We start from the raw sequence: 22,857 nt of genomic DNA on the forward strand, positions 1-22,857 counted from the left end.
TGCGGCAAAGTGGATGAAAGGAGATTAAACATGTCAGCAATCTATCTATTGGCCAACCTTCCTATTGTTCGTTGCCAATCAATAGTGAATTGGAAAAACCTCAACTTATGCTCCAATGATTATGCAAACGAGTTACATATTCAATGAATCTAAGATTCAAACTAAATATTGATTGGCAAAGAACAATAGGCAAGTTGGCCAACAGAGAGATTGCTGGCATGTTAATCATCCACTTTGCTGCAAATTGGACCACATTGACATATCAGCCCTTTCAATTAACTGTCTATATCTCTAAATGTATATGTCCAAATGAGATAGGAAAAACAGCATTGTGTTGAGAAATAATCTTTCCTTAAGCGCATAATAAGTTATCATTAACAAAATAGGAGCTACTATTTTAAATATTTTTTCTTTCTAAATTCATCATTATTTTGATACATTCTGTGGCCTAGTGGTTAGGTTTGTGACTCATGAGCAGAGGGTCATGGGTTCAAATCCTGCTGCTGGCCATATGCTGTGTCCTTGAGCACGCCACTTCACCCCCACTTGCCTCTCCCCATCCAAGAGTATAAGTGGGTACCGACATTAGCTGGAAAGTAACCTGCGATGGACTAGCATCCCATCCAAGGGTAAAGGAAATATTTTCAGTCGTTTTATGCTACTGAAACTGGAGATAAACGCCGGCCTGATTGGCCACATTGGCTCGTGACAGACTCTACTTTTACTGTACCGTGATTATTTTTTTGTTTTCCTTCATGTCATTAGGAGACTTGAATTTAGCGAAGATGTGGGATGATTTCTTCGGCACAAAGGATGAATCTGGGGAGGAGGAAGAGGATGATGTAAATCAAGGTGATATGTTCACAACCTCCTACAATGCAGTTACAGTCTTAGTTATACACCAACCCAAAATAAGTCCCCTTTAAAACTCTTTGTCTAACTCAAAAATTACTGGGCACATCTTGCTCAAATTACGACTGATCAGTACAGAAATTCCTTAGCAATCCAGACGTGCTCTTTGTTTGACCCAAAACAGTGATAATTTGTACAAATTTATGCAATTTATGACCATTAATGATACCGAAAACAGTTTTGTAGTTGTGGTTCACACTCACCTTGCACGCATACAAAAGTGCAACTTTCTTTTCAGTATTATTTGTCATAAGTTGCATAATTGTGTACACATTATCAGAGTGTGGCTGGATTGCTAAGGAATTTCTGTACTGATCAGTCGTAATTTGAGCAAGATGTGCCCAGTAGTTTTTGAGTTAGACAAACAAGTATTAAAGGGGGACTTTCTTTTTTGGTTGAGTGTAGTTACATCTATAGTTTTATTTCTTGTATCTCTCTACTTTCACTCCGCAGGTAGTGTGCACAAATTTAGGAGATTGTGATCATCACCCTTACCGTCAATCTTATTACCATTTGTTCAATGTTTACCTTATAACTCTGTATTATGTTCCAGTTTTCCGCTGATGAAATCAAATTGACGTAAACAAGCTTGCTGAAGGACATATCAAGAACAAAAAACCGGCCTCCTTCAATTTGAAGAATCAGCTGAGATATATATTTACTGCTGTTTTAGTTACAAAACTCTGGCTTCTACATGTTACTTGGTGAACGGTCGAACGGATGGTCTGTCCGTCTGTCTGTCTGTCCCCGAAAATTGACCAAAAGTGTGGTGTTCCATAATGTGCCATCGGCGTCGCACTTTTAAACTCTGACAGGGAACTTTTAAATCGATTTCATACAAGACTTTCGTGCAACATTTCCTGCAACACGGCCAGAGCTTATTGTGCACTCGCACGTGTTGCGTTTTAAACTTCATTCTCGAATTTCTTCCATCAGGTTTAAGCCCCGATCCACTGCCGCAAAGATCGTTCGATGCGCACGGGCATTGCGGGGAGGACTTTCCGTGCATTAACTCCACGCAGTGCGTTCCTCAGGAAGCAATATGTAACGGGGAACCAGACTGTGATAACGGGTCAGATGAGTGGGAGCTGGAAGAGTGCAGTAAGTGGACTCTGTTATGAGAATCCAATTACATTGTAATGACATAGAGGTGTGACAGTGATGTGCTTTTGGTAGCCACGAACCATGTACCTTCATGACCTGTTCAAGATAATGTTCTCGTTCACCTGTCAGTGGTGGCGCCAGCCTCTCAATTTGTGTGAAGGAGGGCAATATAGTCTAGGTAATAGACCGTGGCGCAGATTCGCTGATTTATTATGCAAGACAATCGCATCTTGACCTCTAGATTTTGATCAATCAGCGGGCGCTTTAGGTCTTCGGTTGTTCACCGTTGTCGCGCCGTAAACATGGATTAAATAAAGACCTAGACACAGCAACAAATTAAGGCTGTGTCACGCGCTCTGTATTATGTTACGCGGCACGCGCCCGGCTGTTCGAATTCGAATTGACCAATCAAACATTTAGTCCTGATTTGAAATGACGTCACGATTTAGTAAAGTCGACTCCGATTGGTTGAGGTGCGAGATCGCATAAATATGCATGCTTAATATATATATATATCAGATGTTATATACAGGAGTCTTGGCTCCGTGGATAACGGTTGATACTCAGACTAACAATTTTTTTGGGGGGGGGGGGCAAGGAATTTTTTTTTGGGGGGGAAGTCAATTGTCCTGAAATCAACAGCCACTAGAGCAACTTAGAAGTGTAGTCGTTTTTATGAATGAGAAATAAATTATATCAAACCGCAGAATAGTGTCATACCAAAATTAATGCATATAACAAATGTACAAAGACGTTGGTTGCACACTACCGTATCTACGGCTGTAAAAACGCACTTGTGACGTGTTTTTTGTCTATCAATGAATGTTTATAATGTTTTCATTGGCCCAAAATGTGTCAACAGAACCGATGATGCACTCCCTGTATCTTCAACTCGGTTATGAATAACAGCAACGAAAATAAACATAATTAATCTATTTGTAGATAAAGCGTTGGCGGAAAACTGGGATGGGGGGGGGGGATGGGGTAGGAGGCAAAGAAACAAATGGGGGGGGGCGGATTTACCCGCCCCCATGCCCCCCGGTAGCGCTGCCACTATACCGGAGCGCAGTGGGCCCGATGACGAATGAAGTCACAGGTCGCAAGAGTAACTTAGGAGTCAGTGGCCTTTTGATAGTATCTTTCACTTTGGAAATCAAAAGGAACAGCAACCTTTTAACCCGTATCGTCCTGTCAAACTGAGCGATAAATCAATTGAAACAAAAACAAGACTTGTGAAACCTAAGAAAAGAACGACTGTCCGTACGACTCCTGTTGTAGGATCAGATCCGCATCAGTGATGAAGATCCCTGTATATGTATCCCAGCAAAGCTTACATACGTGTACATAACACGAAACATCTCAATAGACCTTATTCACACGGAAGCCATTTTGGATCGTATTCCCTGAACCTATTTTATATATTGTAAACTGTTGAATGGGATTGTACCAGACTATTTTATGATTGGAGTGCGTTTCAAGCCTCACTTTCAACTCTTTTTTTTTTTAAAATAAATCTGGCTTAAAATATTAGGGTTTGTTTAATCACAAATTTCAAAATATTCATCAGAGCGGACTGGTATCAAGTCTGTAATGTAACTGTAATGACTTTATATTTCACTGCTTTCGATTTTACTCACAAGTTCCAAAAATGAAGAGTTTACCTCGCTTTCAATTGAATATGGCCGATTCGTGAAAAAAAAGTCTTTTACAGCAACATTTTTTTTTAAAGCTCAGTGCAGTACACGTGCTCTTTATATAAAGACATACATTTCGGTTTTTGTTTCCATGAGAGGTCTTTTTATTATTATTTTTTTTCCACTGCCTTAGGAGACTGGAATTTAGCCAAGATGTGGGATGACTTCTTTGGGGATAAAGCGGAAGACGAAGACGTCCGAAGAGAAATTCCATGTGGTATTTTATTTATTTTACATTATGTATTTCTTAATTTTAACTGGGTAGCCCATTCAGTGGAATCCACGGTCTCCCATGGGGCCCAGTAAAGAGAAGACAATGTGAAAAAATTATACAGTTTTAGATGTGGGGGGGGGGGGAACCCCGGTGAATATTCTGAGAAAAACCCACGGAATCAGGCAGGGACTGAAAACCCAATTATATTGACCAGGCGGGATTCGAACTCGGGTCACAGCGGTGGAAGGCGAGGAAAGTACCGCTCCGCCAACCTGACTCCATTTGTATGGCTTGGCGTATTACCCCCTTTTAATTTTAAATTGTAAAGATCAAAAGCTACATATTCTTTCACTAAGCATTCCTTCTTGATTTTGGAGTCTAAATAGGCCGCTCATAGGCTACCCCCCCCCCCCCCTCTGTAATGCCGTTCCACTACACAGCATTTTAATCAATCAGGCATGCCAGGCGCCATTCAGCCTGCAATCTGCTAGGCAAACGCAATTAGACCTATCTGTTTTAGTGGCCCCTTGAGATACTAATAGTAATCAGAATTCCAGTAGGCCTACTTTCTTCAAATTAATGATTCCGCAGCGCATTTAAGGATTGAAAACCAGGCAATCTAATGGTTGTACAACTTCTTTTTATCCCGTCTAAAAAAAGAGAAAGGCACATTCCCCGAATCCTGTGACTGCTTTGTCGAGATTGAAGAGACAAGGAAGGACTTGCCGTCCTTAGCGTCACCATTCAATGCGACTGGAGATGCGTCTATGGGCGCAGGTGTCGATGACGTTGGCACGGAGACCAATGTTACTGACGGGATACCCTATGGGTTGGGAGTGCAAGGCGTAGTCGTCGGTGTCAGGCTGGACTGCAGTGCTAGACAACTCACCGAATTCCCAAGAAACCTCCCTAACAAAACCATTTCACTGTAAGTCTGAATCTTTTGTTTTTAATAATCATGTTGAAGAAGCGAATTCGACTTTTGATTCTTGTAAGCTAGTAATACTAGTATCATCGTAGTTTCAAGATTTAAAATGGGGGGGGGGGGACCCAGGGCATGGACCTCCACTGCCCCCCTCCCCCCCCCCCCCATACACCCGTAGTTGCGCCACTGGTTACAGCTAACCCCATTATTTCTGATTAAACGGTAACTTAAACCTCAGTACCAAAAAAAAAAATTCCGATTTAAAAAGCCATTAATGTTACTCTCACCGACTCCAAAAATAATCATAAGGGCGCCGTCTAGAACGCAAGACACTGTAACGTTGATTAATCTGGGCGTGATTTAGGCTTTTTTGTTATCTGTCATGTCTGTCCAAAGCCAGAAACTAAGCAGTTCAATATAGTCTTTGCACTTTTTTTTCCAAAGGGAATTCCACCACTGCTATATCATATTATCAATCAGCACCCAACTTCAAGTACACAAATGAAACACCATACCAAAGGAAGCGGCTAAATGACCGTACACTTAGCCCATTATTCCTGACAGAAAAGCAAAATAGAGAGATACTGAATACCACTTTTGTATGAAGTATTCAATCCAGTGTCCTCTTCATATCATCTCTGATTACCAGCGTAGCTCTGTCTTCAAAGTCACATGTTATTCAGCCGGACACCGGATACGCACTTTTGGTGACTTTCCCTATTTGTATAGTCGTCCAGTTACAATGCAAAAACTGCCGAATGTGCCCACTAAATTCTAGCGGTGTTGAATATGGTCTGCGATTTTTCATTCATAAATGGTGTCGATGTTTAGATTTGTATCCGTAATAAGTGAGTTCGGTATTCCAACTGCTCATGTGCACATCCAGATTTCCCGATTTTTCTTTAAAACCAGCAAAGTTGAAGCGATCATCGTGTTCTGAAGTAACATTTTTGCAAAAAGAGTTTGGACAGCGAAGTGTTTTTAGGTGTCCTGTGTGTCCAAACCTTTGTACGACAAAAGTTCCATCTCTTCTCGGTTGCACGAACAATTTCACAGAATAGGCCTGTAGATTTGGTTATCACGTCCCCCATAGCCTTGTGTGCATTTATCTGCCGCGGTTATCCCACCAGACTATTTTGGAATACCAAACTCGCTTATTGTAGACACCAAAATGTTCTTTACCTTACCACATTATTTTTCAAAATTGTACAAAGACGTTTTTTTTCCTTTTGTGCTTTTAAATTTTCTATTTTTTTACCAAGTCAAACACCAGTACACAATTTACAAAAGCTGGATATTCGCTGTGAAGTTCGTGTCATGAAAATTAAAAGTGTTAAAAGCATATCCTAATCGTACTTCGTATCACTGTTGTTGTTTTTTTGTCCTTTCCAGCGATTTGTCAGATAACAAAATTACCAGCCTGACGAAAAAAGACATGGAACACTTGACACATTTGCGTCAACTGTGAGTACATGCCGTCGGTTATACTGAACATGTTTGTTTTTGTTTTAATATTGATTTTAACATTTTTGGTATGCATCGATTCAGAAGCACACCAAAACTCCACAATTAAAAACTGCCAAGCCCACGCATTCTCAGCACATTTTCAAGATATGTGTCTGGACTAGCTATTGACGGAACGGCCCGGTGCTAAGCCTATGAAATGTAATACGCTGTCCAACAATTCCCCGTAGCCCGAGCTTTCATGATCCACAAACACTATGAAATCTTATACACTCAATCAGTCCAGCGAGTGACAGTCCGCCATTGTTCGGGGCTGTTGTGCCGATTTGGTTGGGGCGATCGGCATGGATTCTTTCCGGTGGTGACACGCTAACTCCTCCTTGCATTTGGACACAGCGCCTCTATCTTAGAATCGCAGAAACCTGAGAGGGTAAACCATCTCCTATGAATTCATGGCATCATTATCCCACTTCGTTAAAAGGTTTATCTGATTTCTTTGTGCTCTTCGGTGTCAGTCAAAAACGCCATCGGGGACTCTGTTTTAGTGAATTTAGTGTTTTGTTAACATTGCACTTTGACCTGGGACTACCAATGAATTCATAATTTCGTCCAAATGCTGTAAGTGCGAGCTGCCGTCTGAACATCGACAAACATGGAATTATTGAATGTTAAGTCCTTTTTCGTCTTTCTTATTAACCTTGTAAGAAACAGTGCCAATGGTCCTTATGTACGAGTTGGCCATTTTTGTCGAGTTCCCTGAATGTATTTCATTAAGTGTTAACTGTTGAATGGGATGGCGCCCGACTATTTATGCAGGCATAATGCAGCCTTTTAATCTGGCTTTAAACACTAAGGAATGTTTAATTACAAATTTTTAAATTATTCATTCAAGCAGACTGGAATAAATTAGACTTAATTTGCTTTCATTTCTCTTCGAAAGTTCCAAAAATTATAATTTTACCTCGCTCTCAATTCAATATGGCCGACTCGTGCATAAGGCCCATACTAAATGTCATTGGACGTTTTCAAACTACTTTGTGCATGCTTATGATGCGCCGCGGCAAGTCAGTATATGAATCTCCCATCCGGTCATTATTGTTTGTCGAAGTCGAACACAAAAGTATCTCTGCTTCTCAAAATAGTTTGTTAAAATGGTTCTCTAATGAAACACGGGCCTATTCAAACGAAGTGATGTTCTGTCTGTGTTTGACGATTCCAGTAATCATAACATCCGTGTCTGTTTTTAATGTCGATTTCTTTAGGTTACTATCCAGGAACAAACTGCAGAACGTCGAGGAAGGGACTTTTGAATCGCTGACAGATTTACAAACATTGTGAGTATATGCCACCAACGATAACTCCTGCGATACTGAGGTAAAGTGATAATGGTTCAAATGATTTTTGTGAAGAGAAACCGGAGACTTATCGATGCGAAATACAAGCCTTTTAACAATAAACAAAAAGGTAACTTGATTGTTTTTGTTTTTTTGTTGTTTTTTTTGCAGACGAATGATTGCCTGTGATTTGGAAGATGTGCCGCCGAGAATGTTTGCAACACAAAACCGTCTAGTCACTCTGTGAGTTTGATTATAACAATACCTTTCTTTGTAATCCCATTTGTTTAACTCAAACAAAGACAAGATTTTCAAAATCATCTACGAGACTAACACATGACACACCGCAATCGAGGGAGACCATTTTTGTCATATCTTTTATTCTGAAGAGAAAGTGTGCAGGCACGTTTTTACTGGAACTCCCTGCGTTATCGCTATGCATAATGGTGGACTGAGGTTGTTGTTTTTAATACCGAGAATTATCATTTTCGTTTTCCAAATATTGGCTACGTCCCCAGTTCAGCTTCTTGGGATTTTTCGGAACGTGGACTTCGCTTCAGTGTAGCTGCGTGTTCTGCCTCGAGGCCAATGATATCACGCCAACGTTTTTAATTTTTATTTTTATTTTTTACATAAAAGGCTTCTAAATAATTCTGGTGCATGCCCGAGATCAAGGCCTAGAATAAGCCCATAGTGTCCAAGATGGAGAAGTTGCGACTTGAACATGATATTGATATTATCAAAACGATGATTTTTTTTAGGTTTTGTTGGGATGGGGGTTGTTAGAAATCGGAGTTAAAAAGGCATTAAATATCCACATATGATATCTGTTTAGAAATTGTTCTGTTAAGTGCAATGCGCCTTTCAATTGTTTCCCCACCCCTCTCCCCGGGCTGCCCCACCCAAGACGTGGGGATTGTCACTTTTGAAGTGACAAAATCCCCACCCCTCGGGCAAAATTTTAGGGACAATCCCCGACCATGCCCCGATATACATACATACGTGGACGCACTAGTGATTGCCTTTCCATGTAGTACGCCAATGTTAACAATGTAATTTCAGTTCCCGAAATCGCCATATTGGGGCATGAAAAACGTGACCAAATCCCAACATCGGACCTGGGGCAGCGAGGGGGGGGGGGGGAGGGGGGAAACATTTGATAGGCGCATAATTTTATCGAAGTGGCACACTCTTTAGCTCCCGTTAGACATATTCAATTATTAACCTATAAATTATCGTTTTCTTATTCCCGTCCCCATTCAAAGAGATTTATCGTACAACATCCTCACAAGGCTTGTCAGAGGAAGTCTGTTCGGCCTGCACAACTTGGAATATCTGTAAGTATGATAATTGACAAATAACAGCCTTTTACTCTTTTTGTTAAAAGACTATGACGCCGGGAGAGAGCAAGAAAATATCGAGAAAAAAATGACGAATTGAGATTTCATTTCAAATATTTGTCTGTTATGTTATTGACATGGGTATTATGTAATTTTCCGCTATTAGAGACTCCATCCTTTTCCTTTTTTTCGAAATATTTTTAAGAGAAAAAATATGTTGATCAAACCGCCCTCCACGGCCGAGGAAACTTCTGGCTTTCCTCCAGTAATTGAAATGTGAAAACCAACATCATAGTGTACTTTTGGTCTTTCAATGCGGTAGTCTAGATGGCAGACTGACACTTCCTAACAAGGGCGGATCCAGAACACAATTGGGGGGCCCAAAAACATTTTTTTCCCCAAAAAAGTTGGTCCCAAAAATTACGAGGCCCGCTTAAGGGCCCCGAAATTTTATTGGATTCTAGAAGCTCTGTGGTGCGATCGAGGCAATTTCCGACCACTTTAACCAATTTTATTTTGGAAAATACGGTGGTGTAAGCAGTGCCTGCCTTTATTGCGACGTCACTTAAACAAAAAATGGGTTCTTGGCTTTGTTTATTTGTTTGTTTGTTTGTTGGGGTGTTTATTTGTTTGTTTGTTTGTTTATTTATTTATTCTTTTCCAGCGATATACGAGGTAATCGGCTGGCTGAAATCGAGACGGGGGTATTCAAAGATTCGTCCAGGATTTACTTCATGTGAGTGAGAAGTTTAAAACAATCGTTTTAAAAATTCAATGTTTGTTAGTATATTGTGATGTATTTACTTGTTTCGTTTGTTTAAATAGGTCATTATTTTTATACAACGCCTAAATAAATCCCCGTCGTCGGATTGGTGGGTCGTTGATCACGTGTCATTGAATTATTCGTCCAAACCCACGTCCCAGCCGCACCGTAAAAATAGAAGTTCTATTCCACGGTAAATAGTAGTTCGATTGCCCGGCCACACTATTGGTGGCTCTGACCAATTAGATGACGAGGATTTATTCAGGTGTTGTGACTATTCAAATAATGAATGTTTCACATTCGTGCAATGGCAAGAATAATTTCATTCGGTGACAGATGGAATGTTCCATTCTTTGCCACGTGGAATTGAACATTCCACCAAGTTATTCTTACCATTGCCCTTATAAACATTCATTATTTGTATAATAACCAAAGTGTAAAACCATAGAGCAAGGACCCAAGGAGTCAGAACTCTTGGGCGATTTACATTTTGACCATTAACATACCAATCCCTCGGGAATGTCTATAGCTACAGCACTGTGACCGCAAGCCTCGACCATTCAAAGCGTGAATGCCAGCGGCCTTTGAACACGATGATCGTCGGCGCCTTTTTAGTTGGTAACCAACAACCTCCCTATATGCTGCATAATAAGTCATGTCACGTCGCTGCTCTTTTTTGAAAAATATATTTTACGACAAGATAGGTTATTACAACTGCGCAGTTGTTAGATGTGAGTTATGAACTCAAGTTAGCAATGTGCAGTTGTTGGTGCTTAAAAGCGTTATCTGTCCCTGTAATTTGGAGATAAATTGGATTTCTTTCAGATAAGTTTTCATGTATTTTCAGACATTTTAATTGGCAATATATCATTGATGAAATGTGTTTTTTTGGAAAATTTCACAAGTTTTCACACTAAAGGTACAGAGCATTTTGTTCTTCATGAAATGATTGTTTCAGTGATGTTGACCACATTGTTAGCCAGTATTAGCCAACTCCGAACAAACACTTCAAAATCATTCATTTTTAGCGATGTATGACAACTGCGCATGCGTATTTACCATGGTACTGTCTACGAAGCCATGCAAACTCCTTTTTTGACATTAGTGAGCGCGGATCTCTATTGTGTCGAGATTAGCGTAGTGAGCAACTGAGCAAGCTGGCGCCAGGTGCTTTCTATTGTAGCTTTCGAGCGCGGCGACCATCATTTTACTTTTGAAGTCTTGGAGTACGAACTCCTTGGGTCCTTGCTCTATGGTAAAACCATCCTAGGGGCTCAGAGTTTTACTACGTATTGTTGTTCGGCAAGAATTATATTGCTACAAATCCACATCTTCATATTTTGCAGGCACATCTCACAAAACAGATTATCGTCAATACCAGCAGAACTCTTCAGACCACTCAGAGATCTCCGATCCTTGTAAGCTTTATTCCTCCATTTCAACTTTTGATATACCACGTAGAAATTCAAGTAATATTCTTTTTGTCGTTATCCCCACCACCACCTTACTCCGTCACCACCTTACACGTCACCTACTTCTCCATTCAAACTATCAGTTTTGTAGTCGAGACACTTTCTGAGCCAGATAAGTCAGCTATAATAAGGGAGTAAATGTGTGCTTGGGGGTGTTAAACACTCTGCTTAAGACCGGTTGGAGTCTGGAATGCTGATAATTACCCGCGCCAAAGGCTCCAACCGGTCTTAAACAGAGTGTTAAATACCGACCAGATAAGTAAGATTTGAGGCTTTGCATGGTGGAGATACTAAATAATGAAAGGTTTGCGGAAACACCATTATTTAATACCGACCAAGCACATATTTGTTCCCATTCATAAGTCATTTTAGGTGTAAAAAAAAAAAAGCAACCAAACTGCTTCGGTCCAAAAGTCAAAACAAGTCAAAAATTATTCATTTTCAACGATTTCGATCAACAAAACATCCCTCTATAGGTATACATGGTTATACAATGATTAGGCCCTCTAATAATATCGGGCTCTCGACCAACAATCGGGAATTTTAAACACAGACACTGTTTTTAAGATTTGCCCATGGATCACCAAAAAAAGCCTCGGGCTTGTGTTCTATCAGCAAAACGAAAACAATTGACACACATCCCTATGTGAATTGTTTTCGTTTTGCTAAAAGAACACTTAATATTTTTTGTGATCCGTGGACAAATCTTTGAAACGGTAGTTGTGTTTAAAATTCCGTAACTTAAAAAGTACATTAATGATTTGAATGATTCTTGCACTAAAAGAAAGCTTATTAATTAAACTTTTATATCCCACATTTTAAAAGTGCTACATGCTGATCTTCCTAACCAAAATGACCCTGCCATTTGGGTTTTCTTTTTTTTACTCACCCTGTAGAATTGTAAAATATGCAGGAAGGATCGTTAGGGATTATTGACTTTTGAATAAAATAAACTCTGCAAGTTTCCTGTTCATCTTCTTATCAGCGTTTAGCATTTTTGGTCTAGTCGGTACATGTAAGTTTCTTTCACTTAAATAAAACTGCTAGCTATGGTCTAGAGTTTCAAATGATGACAGGAAAAATTGTTAACAGTTTTCTAAAACTGAATAAGCTAAACATCAAATCATTTCTCTCTCTTTTTTTTCGAAGGAACATTCACCGTAACGACATCAGCAGTATTGAATGCGGTTCATTTTCCACCAACACAAAGCTAAGAGACCTGTAAGTATTACACGACAACAAACAGAGACTAGCATCCGTCTCCGTGACGATATATGGTTGTGAGACGGGAACCAGTCTACGAAAATGTGTAGATGTGTCACATAAGTAAGCTCAATGTAAGCTACATTGCAAGAGTTTATAGAAAATGATTACCCAAAAAATTTAGTCAGATGTGACTAGAAATCAGTTAAATATGAACCATTCGGGGTCAGCTGCGTGCTGAAAAACAGTCAATCTGACTAGATTTTTCTAGTCAGTTTTGAAAAGTAGTTATGCAAATAACTAAAATTGGAGTCAAATTCAACTACCTTTTCTAGACATATAGTATGAAACTTTGCATGTTTAACTAAATTGCTAGTCAGTTTTCAATAACTAGGAACACCAGTCAATATAAAAGTTGTTTTTAGAGATATCGATCGATCGTTGTACTTATTATGAAACCCTTCTATTATTCAGTGTGCATTTTTCTCAAGTTTAGTTGTATTGAAATCTAAGTCGGTTTTTGCTATAGTAGGAGGTGATTCGATCGGGTTTGATGAGGTCACACTTTCTATCGTTCGCACTCTCCGGGGACATATGTAACACTTTCGGATGCGTCCCCGTGTGCGATCGCAGCACACAAGGCGCAAACATTAGCATAGGTGTTCCCGTCACTTCCGCATATTGGGGCGTACTCTAAGGTACACATCAAATCTCCGAGGTTCTTGCAGTATCCAAGGTCCTAAAACAAATATGTCATGTGAAATAAGACTTTCCAAAATTGAAAAGCATTTAGGATTATTTGCATTTTCTCAAAAGTGGCCTACCTAATTATTACAAAACAGCGGCGTAGCTACGGGGGTGGGGGTGTGGGGGATGGGAGGGGCGTAGCCCCCCCCCCCCCGCCAACCGCACCCCCTTGCACCCTCACTCGAAATGTGCAAACCTGAGAAAAGCACAGTCCTATGAGTTACCATGATTGGTGGTAGAACATGAGCTGAATTTGTCCACGATAGTTGTGTATTTTTCACTAAAACCGTGTTTTTCGAGAGTGGTCGTTTATCTGTCGCTATTGTCTGCCATAATTACCATGATTTGAACAGCGCCCCATAGGAAGATAATGTCCAGCCCCCCCCCCCTCCCCCCCCCCCCTCCGCCACCCCAACCCTCTTCGAATGTTTATGGCCAGAAAAAATTAGGTATGTTGGTCATCCCCCATCCCCCACTCGCCAACCTACTGGAAGTATCCATTTGAAACGAAAGTGCAATGGAATAAGTATGCATATATACATTTCTATAAATAGATACTGATTTCCTTATCGTTAATATAGGTTTTCCCGGCCAATTTCACCAAGTTTTCATTTAATTTAACGCCTGGCTCATTCAATTTAGATTGAAATTGAAAGATCACGCAGATCGGCATTCGACAATCAAAAAGAATCATTCAATTTCACTATCCGAGCATTCTATCGCCTTTTAGCTTCACTCGTCCCTATCAAAGATGCATTCCTATTAAAAGTTTTGCGTTGTTCATTCAATTTCGTCTAAACCATTAGTAAGGGGTTGATCGGGCATTCGTTTTCATTAATGGGCAAACATATTTCACATTTTGTCAAACATCTTTTAAGACTTCATAGGCCTACGTGTCCTTAGCGTAAATCAGATTTGATGACTTAAATCCATAGATGCCTTTCTTTCGTAATTGAAGGGTATGTGCAATGACTTTTTCTCAGGAATTATTATTGTGCAACTCTTTACTACTGTGAAATGTAAGAAAACTACACATTTGACAATTTATTTTGGGTTAATCTTGCTGCAAAAGTGCACTTCTTTAAACTTTTTTCCATGCGTTTCCGGACTACGTATGAGCGCGCTGTCACTGTGATGTCATTTCAGGAAGACACTGTTCAGTTTAGGGGATTTTCTTTCAAATTATTCATCCAAAATTTGCTAATTGAAAACATTTGTGGGAAAGGGTTGGTCATTGGCTTACTGCCATGTACTGACACATCATATAATCACCAAATAAAAGAAATTCATGACAGCAAAATATCCAAAATTCTAGCAACTTTTTTTGCTGAAACAGTCGTGTAACATTAATCATGCCCGAAATGCCATCACAGGTTTTCTAATGAATATGAAACTTTGCATTAGCATAAAACGGAGAAGGCACCAAATACACCCCTCAAAATGGAAAATAAAACTTTGCAAACAAGGTTAAATTTGACACAAAGATGTATTTTCAAGGTTTGCATTAAAAACTGACTTTGCATGGGCCCTGTGAATACGGTAAGTGTTCGGCCAGACATACGCAAGAAAACATTTAAGAAATAACGCAAAAGAAGTGTTCCCGATGGTACAACCATTTCCAAACATTAAGTGTCGCCATGTCTTGCACGTCAAGAAATCGTCAACGTAAAGATGCCCCTTGCTCAAACGTTTAAACAAGTCAGAAAAGTTCAACAGTGAAAAAGAAATTATCTTAGTCCCTTTCAATTAATAAATTCGTAACTACATCTTGTTTCCCTCATATCAGTTAATTTGTAACATTGTAAATTTTACAGTCATCGTGATTTTTGGGGGAAAATGAACCTCGGAGAAAAATACGAAAATATATCGATTAAAAAATCTTACTAATTTAAATGACCAAACGATGAAAGCGATTGCCCATAAACGAATAAGAAACGAAAAGCATGGTTATACGTTACAAGCGCACAGATGTTCGCTAATTTGAATGCGTCAACCGTCAAAAGTTTGCAAAGACTTAATTTAAGATTGCTACAAGTTAAGTCTTGAATGCACCAAAACGAAATAGGCTGCCCGAAAATGAATACGAACATTCAGAGCAAAATCTTGGCTGCCTAAAAATGAAATTGAATGAACCCAAAATGATAAAGAAACCCCAATTTGACCACATGTGCAAAACTCACGCGAAATTGAATGGCTGACAATGAAACTGATTAGAAAAATTCGGAAATTCGTTGGGAAAACCTATACAAATGGCGTTTGTCGATATACACACACTGAAAAAAAATGCGTAGGTCAAGTATCCAAGAAAGGTTGGCACTGCAACTACCCAAAATTGGGTCGTTCCAAAAGTTGAAGTCACAACTCTCTAAATTCAAAAGAGTGAAACTAGGGACTATAGACGTTTTAAAGTGAAAATCACTGTCCTTTTCGATTGAAATAGTCTGAAAATGAACCACTTCAGTCGAAGCTCGAGTGAAAGCTCGATCTTTACGATTGAAGAAATTTCACTCTAAAACGTCTAGTCCCTAGTTTCCGACTGTGGGAGTGAATCTTCACTCGAATGGAGTGAATTTTCACTCTTTGGAATTTAGAGACTGGAAGATCACCTTGTATGACCACAAGTTTTGGTTGAATTATCAGAAATTCCAACCCAATTTTTGGTAGTTGCAGTTTTCACTCTTCTTGGGTAAAATTAACCCAGGCAATTTTTCACTGTATGCCAAGTTAAATTGCAAATTCATGCCATTCTATCAAATCTACATCGAATTCGCCTGTTCGGTCCGAAATAAAAAAAAAAAACAACGAACCATCTCGGACAACAAATGATGACAACACGCTAATTTGAAACAAACGAAACAAAATCGAATGCTCTAACTGCGACTTAGAAACCGCAATTCTTTCAACAACTCTCTGAAACCTCACGAATAGAATGAAATTTCTTTTTTAATGAATTAAAAGAAAACGTACTATCAAACCATTTTCACTCACCGTTTGACGTGGAAAGTTTTCTGCAGAACAGACAGCAGAAAGGCCCAAAGCTTTTGAAAAGAAAAATAAAATATAACAGTTTTAATTAAAACAGCATTGACAAAAAATGAATCTTTCATCTTCATAGACAACAGAATAGCGCAAGAAGATTCGCTGAAAGAAAAGATGAATAATGCTATCTTACCCGCAAATACGCTGCACAGTACCAACGCTAACAGACGCATGGTGAGTTCGGTGTAAAACAACAGGAAGAAAGGATAATGTTTCTGGAAATTGTCCTGGTTTCGTCGGATGGTGTTCTAACAATTAGATGAGCTTTGGACCTGGTACAGTGTCTCGCAGCGAGTTCGTTGTCTACTATCTCCAGTAACGCGGGGAAGCTATATAGGCTGCAGATGCCGACGTAAGATATCTATCATCTAATCACCGCTATATACTATATCTCCGCTATATGTAAAAGCGCAAGAAGTGTTGGTCTATGTAATTGTGGACCTTTTTTCACTGGAAAAACAAAACCGAACAATAAGGTTCACGATTGGATGATTTTTTTCGTCCGGTTTGATGACGTCACAGCATTCGGGTGCCTACATCAACGACTGTGGGTGATATCAGCATTTGTGCCACAATCATCAACATTGAGCAATGAGTGATGGATTTGAATAAAACAAGGGGGGAATGATCAATTCAAATAGGCTCCCTAGAATTGATCACGTCATCATTTGGAACCTTGGCATTTTGAATTGTTACTCAGTTTTTTCATCCATTATATCGTTTGGAAAAAAATTCCATTTGTTTTTTATATTTTGTTTAATATATGTATATATATATATATATTTCGTTTTTGAATTCACCTAACTTTGACCTTTCGGTAAACTCTGAAGTAAAGGTCACGCGATTTTACACACACAAACAAAACGGCTTTTGGAAAACATGATCTAACTTTTTTTTTGTAGTGCGGTTCTGGTGCTGCACCTGTGGCCGCTCGAAAATAGAATCAGTATCGAAAGACTTCAATGTGGAGTTTGACGAAGCCATGTCCTTGGAGTCTATGCAACATATGTTTATCTAAAAATAAATGTGTTATGGCTTTTTCTGTCTGCGTGTGCATGATAAATATTCGGCACTATAATGGTTCGTGACTACACCGCACGAAATATTAATTAAGATATGAGAGGAAGATGGGTTAGGCAATTAGTTAAGGTGAAAACAAAATATTAATATTTAATACTTCGTGTAAACAAATATGTAGCCTTCCGAGATGATTCCGTGAAAAGTTATATTTGAGAAAAAACCGCTCCTAAGGCAATACCTCAGCGTCACAAAAAAAAAGAAAACGCTCAATTCAGTTCTAAGGTTATAGATAAACGTATTCTGTCAATTTTTGGCCTTAAATCACTTATAATTCAATATGTAATAACGGACGGTCGTGCTGAAGTCTCAAAAAGCCACAGTCTTGGACAATGGATCATGTTTATGTCAGGCTTGAACCGTTGGAAGAAATTACATTTGTTTGTAATAATTACGCTGTTTTGGTATTTTAAATTTACCTAACTTTGACCGCCTGCAAACTCCGGTAGTAAATGTCAAGCAACTTCACGTACACGACAAAACCGATCATGGAAGCATGGTTGATCAGATCACACAATGTGATATTCTTCCTGTCGCTGTTACCATGGTACTTTGTAGATTTGCCACGCTGGTACGGCAGATAGGTGATGGGATTGTGCCTTTGATGATACAAGCATGGCATTTGGCACACAGCCAGAGTATGTCATGAGAAAGATATCTGGCTATAGGACCATCGCAGACTTGTCCTTTGGAAAAAAATATTGGTAGAATAACAAGCAATGGCAGCCATTTTGAAAATTTTAAAATTGCTTGTTATTCTACCTATGTTTTTTTTTCAAAGGACAAATCTGTGATTGCCCTATAGCCAAACATCTTTCTCATGAGATACTTTGACTGTGTGCTAAATTCCATGCTCGTTTCATCAAAGGCACAATTCCACCAAATACCCCTATCTGCCCCACTATTCAAGTGTTATTAAAAACGACTTCAAATGTGTCTTATTTGTTGAGTAGGTAATTTGCTATTCATAATAACTCTTGGCGGACGACTGCATTGAAGAGTGCATCAGAATTACAAAATACTGATGTTCGATGTAATCGGGACAGTCGAAAAAGAGGACCCATATTTTTTAAAATGACCCATCTTGGGGTCAGGGTTGATATTCATACTAAGTTTCAAGTTTATGCATTGTACCGTTTGAAAGAAAAGATGCGGTGAATTTTGGGGCATAATTCCGATCACCCGATTCGAACAAAGATATATAAGAACGCAAGACAAAACCAAAAGGTAATAGGGGTCAGCCCGATAACAAATTAAATCCAGCGTCTTGCTAACATCTATATTCTCGAGACTCCATGTTCCGTCTGAGGGTACAAGGCGCAGCTCGTTGAATACCAGTACCGGTACTTACAAAAATGTTCTCGAAACAGGACGACCGACTTTTGGAAACACAGAAGAAGAGGGGCATTGAGATTATACAGGGTGAATCGTACACAGATCCTTGCTGAAAATAGTTGTATTAATGAATTGTTCTGTTTGCTTTTTTACAATCATGAATATTAATTGGCATTGATAAATTGTTCTTAAAAGCCAACCAGTCGACCGAATTAGGAAAAGCAAAGAAACTGTTTGAATGTAGGTTAATACTCTATTGGAACTTCGTTGGAGCCTTGGCAAATGTAGACTTTTATGTGGAAGACACGATCTAACTTGTCTGGTGCTGCACTTTTTTTTATAGTGCGGTTCTGGTGCTGCACATGTGGCCGCTCGAAAATAGAATCAGTATCGATAGACTTCAATGTGGAGTTTGACGAAGCCATGTCCTTGGAGTCTATGCAACATATGTTTATCTAAAAATAAATGTGTTATGGCTTTTTCTGTCTGCGTGTGCATGATAAATATTCGGCACTATAATGGTTCGTGACTACACCGTACGAAATATTAATTAAGATATGAGAGGAAAATGGGTTAGGCAATTAGTTAAGGTGAAAACAAAATATTAATATTCAATACTTCGTGTAAACAAATATGTAGCCTTCCGAGATGATTCCGTGAAAAGTTATATTTGAGAAAAAAACCGCTCCTAAGGCAATACCTCAGCGTCACAAAAATAAAGAAGACGCTCAATTCAGTTCTAAGGTTATAGATAAAAGTATTCTGTCAATTTTTGGCCTTAAATCACTTATAATTTAATATGTAATAACGGACGGTCGTGCTGAAGTCTCAAAAAGCCACAGTCTTGGACAATGGATCATGTTTATGTCAGGCTTGAACCGTTGGAAGAAATTGCATTTGTTTGTAATAATTACGCTGTTTTGGTATTTTAAATTTACCTAACTTTGACCGTCTGCTAACCCCGGTAGTTAAAGTCAAGCAACTTCACGTACACGACAAAACCGATCATGGAAGCATGGTTGATCAGATCACACAATGTGATATTCTTCCTGTCGCTGTTACCATGGTACTTTGTAGATGTGCCACGCTGGTACGACAGATAGGTGATAGGATTGTGCCTTTGATGATACAAGCATGGAATTTGGCAAAGTCAGAGTATGTCATGAGAAAGATATCTGGCTATAGGACCATCGCAGACTTGTCCTTTGGAGAAAAAAAAATATAGGTAGAATAACAAGCAATGGCAGCCATTTTGAAAATTTAAAAAATTGCTTGTTATTCTACCTATGTTTTTTTTTTCAAAGGACAAATCTGCGATGGTCCTATAGCCAGACATCTTTCAAATGACATACTCTGACTGTGTGCCAAATTCCATGCTTGTATCATCAAAGGCACAATCCCATCAGCTATCTGTCGTACCAGCGTGGCAAATCTACAAAGTACCATGGTAACAGCGACAGGAAGAATATCACATTGTGTGATCTGATCAACCATGCTTCCATGATCGGTTTTGTCGTGTACGTGAAGTTGCTTGACTTTTACTACCGGGGTTAGCAGACGGTCAAAGTTAGGTAAACTTCGTTGGAGCCTCGGCAAATGTAGCCTTTTTTGTGGAAGACACGATCTAACTTGTCTGGTGCTGCACTTTTTTGTTTGTAGTGAGGTTCTGGTGCTGCACATATGGCCGCTCGAAAATAGAATCAGTATCGATAGACCTCAATGTGGAGTTTGACGAAGCCAAGTCCTTGGAGTCTATGCAACGTATGTTTATCTAAAAATAAACGTTTTATGGCTTTTTCTGTCTGCGTGTGCATGATAAATATTCGGCACTATAATGGTTCGTGACTACACCTTACGAAATATTAATTAAGATATGAGAGGAAAATGGGTTAGGCAATTAGTTAAGGTGAAAACAAAATATTAATATTTAATACTTCGTGTAAACAAATATGTAGCCTTCCGAGATGATCCCGTTAAAAGTTATATTTGAGAAAAAAACCGCTCCTAAGGCAATACCTCAGCGTCACAAAAGATAAAGAAGACGCTCAATTCAGTTCTAAGGTTATAGATAAAAGTATTCTGTCAATTTGTGGCCTTAAATCACTTATAATTTAATATGTAATAACGGACGGTCTTGCTGAAGTCTCAAAAAGCCACAGTCTTGGACAATGGATCATGTTTTTGTGAGGCTTGAACCGTGGGAAGAAATTACATTTGTCTGGAATAATTACGCTGTTTTGGTATTTTAAATTTACCTAACTTTGACCGTCTGCTAACCCCGTTAGTAAAAGTCGAGCAACTTCACGTACACGACAAAACCGATCATGGAAGCATGGTTGATCAGATCACACAATGTGATATTCTTCCTGTCGCTGTTACCTTGGTACTTTGTAGATTTGCCACGCTGGTACGACCTGTGATGGGATTGTGCCTTTGATGATACAAGCATGGCATTTGGCATACAGTCAGAGTATGTCATGAGAAAGATGTCTGGCTAAAGGACCATCGCAGACTTGTCCTTTGGAAAAAAAATATAGGTAGAATAACAAGCAATGGCAGCCATTTTGAAAATTTTAAAAATTGCTTGTTATTCCACCTATGTTTTTTTTTCAAAGGACAAATCTGCGATGGCCCTATAGCCAGATATCTTTCACATGACATACTCTGACTGTGTGCCAAATTCCATGCTCGTATCATCAAAGGCACAATTCCACCAAATACCCCTATCTGCCCCACTATTCAAGTGTTATTAAGAACGACTTCCAATGTGTCTTATTTGTTGAGTAGGTAGTTTGCTATTCATAATAACTCTTGGCGAACGACTGCATTAAAGAGTGCATCAGAATTACAAATACTGATGTTCGATGTAATCGGGACAGGCGAAAAAGAGGACCCATATTTTTAAAATGACCCATCTTGGGGTCAGGGTTGATATTCATACTAAGTTTCAAGTTTATGAATTGTACCGTTTGAAAGAAAAGATGCGGTGAATTTTGCGGCATAATTCCGATCACCTGATTCGAACAAAGATATATAAGAACACAAGACAAAACCAAAAGGTAATAGGGGTCAGCCCGATAACAAATTAAATCCAGCGTCTTGCTAACATCTATATATTCTTGAGACTCCATGTTCCTACTGAGGGTACAAGGCGCAGCTCGTTGAATACTAGTGCCGGTACTTACAAAAATGTTCTCGACCCAGGACGACCGACTTTTGGAAACACAGAAGAAGAGGGGCATTGAGATTATACAGGGTGAATCGTACACAGATCCTTGCTGAAAATAGTTGTATTAATGAATTGTTCTGCTTGCTTTTTTACAATCATGAATATTAATTGGCATTGATAAATTGTTCTTAAAAGCCAACCAGTCGACCGAATTAGGAAAAGCAAAGAAACTGTTTGAATGTAGGTTAATACTCTATTGGAACTTCGTTGGAGCCTTGGCAAATGTAGACTTTTATGTGGAAGACACGATCTAACTTGTCTGGTGCTGCACTTTTTTTTTATAGTGCGGTTCTGGTGCTGCACATGTGGCCGCTCGAAAATAGAATCAGTATCGATAGACTTCAATGTGGAGTTTGACGAAGCCATGTCCTTGGAGTCTATGCAACATATGTTTATTTAAAAATAAATGTTTTATGGCTTTTTCTGTCTGCGTGTGCATATTAAATATTCGGCACTATAATGGTTCGTGACTACACCGTACGAAATATTAATTAAGATATGAGAGGAAAATGGGTTAGGCAATTAGTTAAGGTGAAAACAAAATATTAATATTCAATACTTCGTGTAAACAAATATGTAGCCTTCCGAGATGATCCCGTGAAAAGTTATATTTGAGAAAAAAAACCGCTCCTCATGCAATACCTCAGCGTCACAAAAATAAAGAAAACGCTCAATTCAGTTCTAAGGTTATTGATAAAAGTATTCTGTCAATTTGTGGCCTTAAATCACTTATAATTTAATATGTAATAACGGACGGTCGTGCTGAGGTCTCAAAAGGCCACAGTCTTGGACAATGGATCATGTTTATGTAAGGCTTGAACCGTTGGAAGAAATTGCATTTGTTTGTAATAATTACGCTGTTTTGGTATTTTAAATTTACCTAACTTTGACCGTCTGCTAACCCCGGTAGTTAAAGTCAAGCAACTTCACGTACACGACAAAACCGATCATGGAAGCATGGTTGATCAGATCACACAATGTGATATTCTTCCTGTCGCTGTTACC

General features: G+C 39.1%; 2 protein-coding genes across 3 annotated transcripts in view; one reads left to right on the plus strand and one right to left on the minus strand.

Annotated features, from left to right (window-relative positions):
- LOC119730730 (relaxin receptor 2-like) overlaps nt 1-22,857 on the plus strand; it is a 60,813-nt gene that overhangs the window by 23,367 nt on the left and 14,589 nt on the right. For both annotated transcript variants that reach the window (XM_038203749.1, XM_038203750.1), the window contains exons 4-14: nt 766-852; nt 1,849-2,013; nt 3,844-3,927; nt 4,585-4,852; nt 6,242-6,313; nt 7,576-7,647; nt 7,819-7,890; nt 8,913-8,984; nt 9,652-9,723; nt 11,097-11,168; nt 12,372-12,443. In XM_038203749.1, the coding sequence (XP_038059677.1) occupies nt 766-852; nt 1,849-2,013; nt 3,844-3,927; nt 4,585-4,852; nt 6,242-6,313; nt 7,576-7,647; nt 7,819-7,890; nt 8,913-8,984; nt 9,652-9,723; nt 11,097-11,168; nt 12,372-12,443 (1,108 nt within the window). The remainder of the gene's footprint in view (nt 1-765; nt 853-1,848; nt 2,014-3,843; nt 3,928-4,584; nt 4,853-6,241; nt 6,314-7,575; nt 7,648-7,818; nt 7,891-8,912; nt 8,985-9,651; nt 9,724-11,096; nt 11,169-12,371; nt 12,444-22,857) is intronic.
- Nucleotides 12,825-16,937, minus strand: LOC119730731 (ovomucoid-like). The gene is made up of 3 exons (XM_038203751.1): nt 16,345-16,937; nt 16,161-16,210; nt 12,825-13,164 (listed from the first exon to the last, which is right to left on the minus strand). The coding sequence occupies exons 1-3, from the start codon at nt 16,382-16,384 to the stop codon at nt 12,994-12,996; spliced, it is 261 nt and encodes an 86-aa protein (XP_038059679.1). The 5' UTR covers nt 16,385-16,937; the 3' UTR covers nt 12,825-12,993.

Source organism: Patiria miniata, unplaced genomic scaffold (assembly GCF_015706575.1).
Source record: "Patiria miniata isolate m_02_andy unplaced genomic scaffold, ASM1570657v1 HiC_scaffold_22, whole genome shotgun sequence".
Taxonomy (NCBI): domain Eukaryota; kingdom Metazoa; phylum Echinodermata; class Asteroidea; order Valvatida; family Asterinidae; genus Patiria; species Patiria miniata.

Coding starts and splice junctions, on each gene's coding strand:
- LOC119730731 (XM_038203751.1), bottom strand. CDS start 16,384: ATGCGTCTGTTAGCGTTGGTACTGTGCAGCGTATTTGCGG. Junction 16,211..16,344: donor ACTGTGCAGCGTATTTGCGG/GTAAGATAGCAT, acceptor TCTTTTCAAAAG/CTTTGGGCCTTTCTGCTGTC. Junction 13,165..16,160: donor AAAACTTTCCACGTCAAACG/GTGAGTGAAAAT, acceptor TATTTGTTTTAG/GACCTTGGATACTGCAAGAA.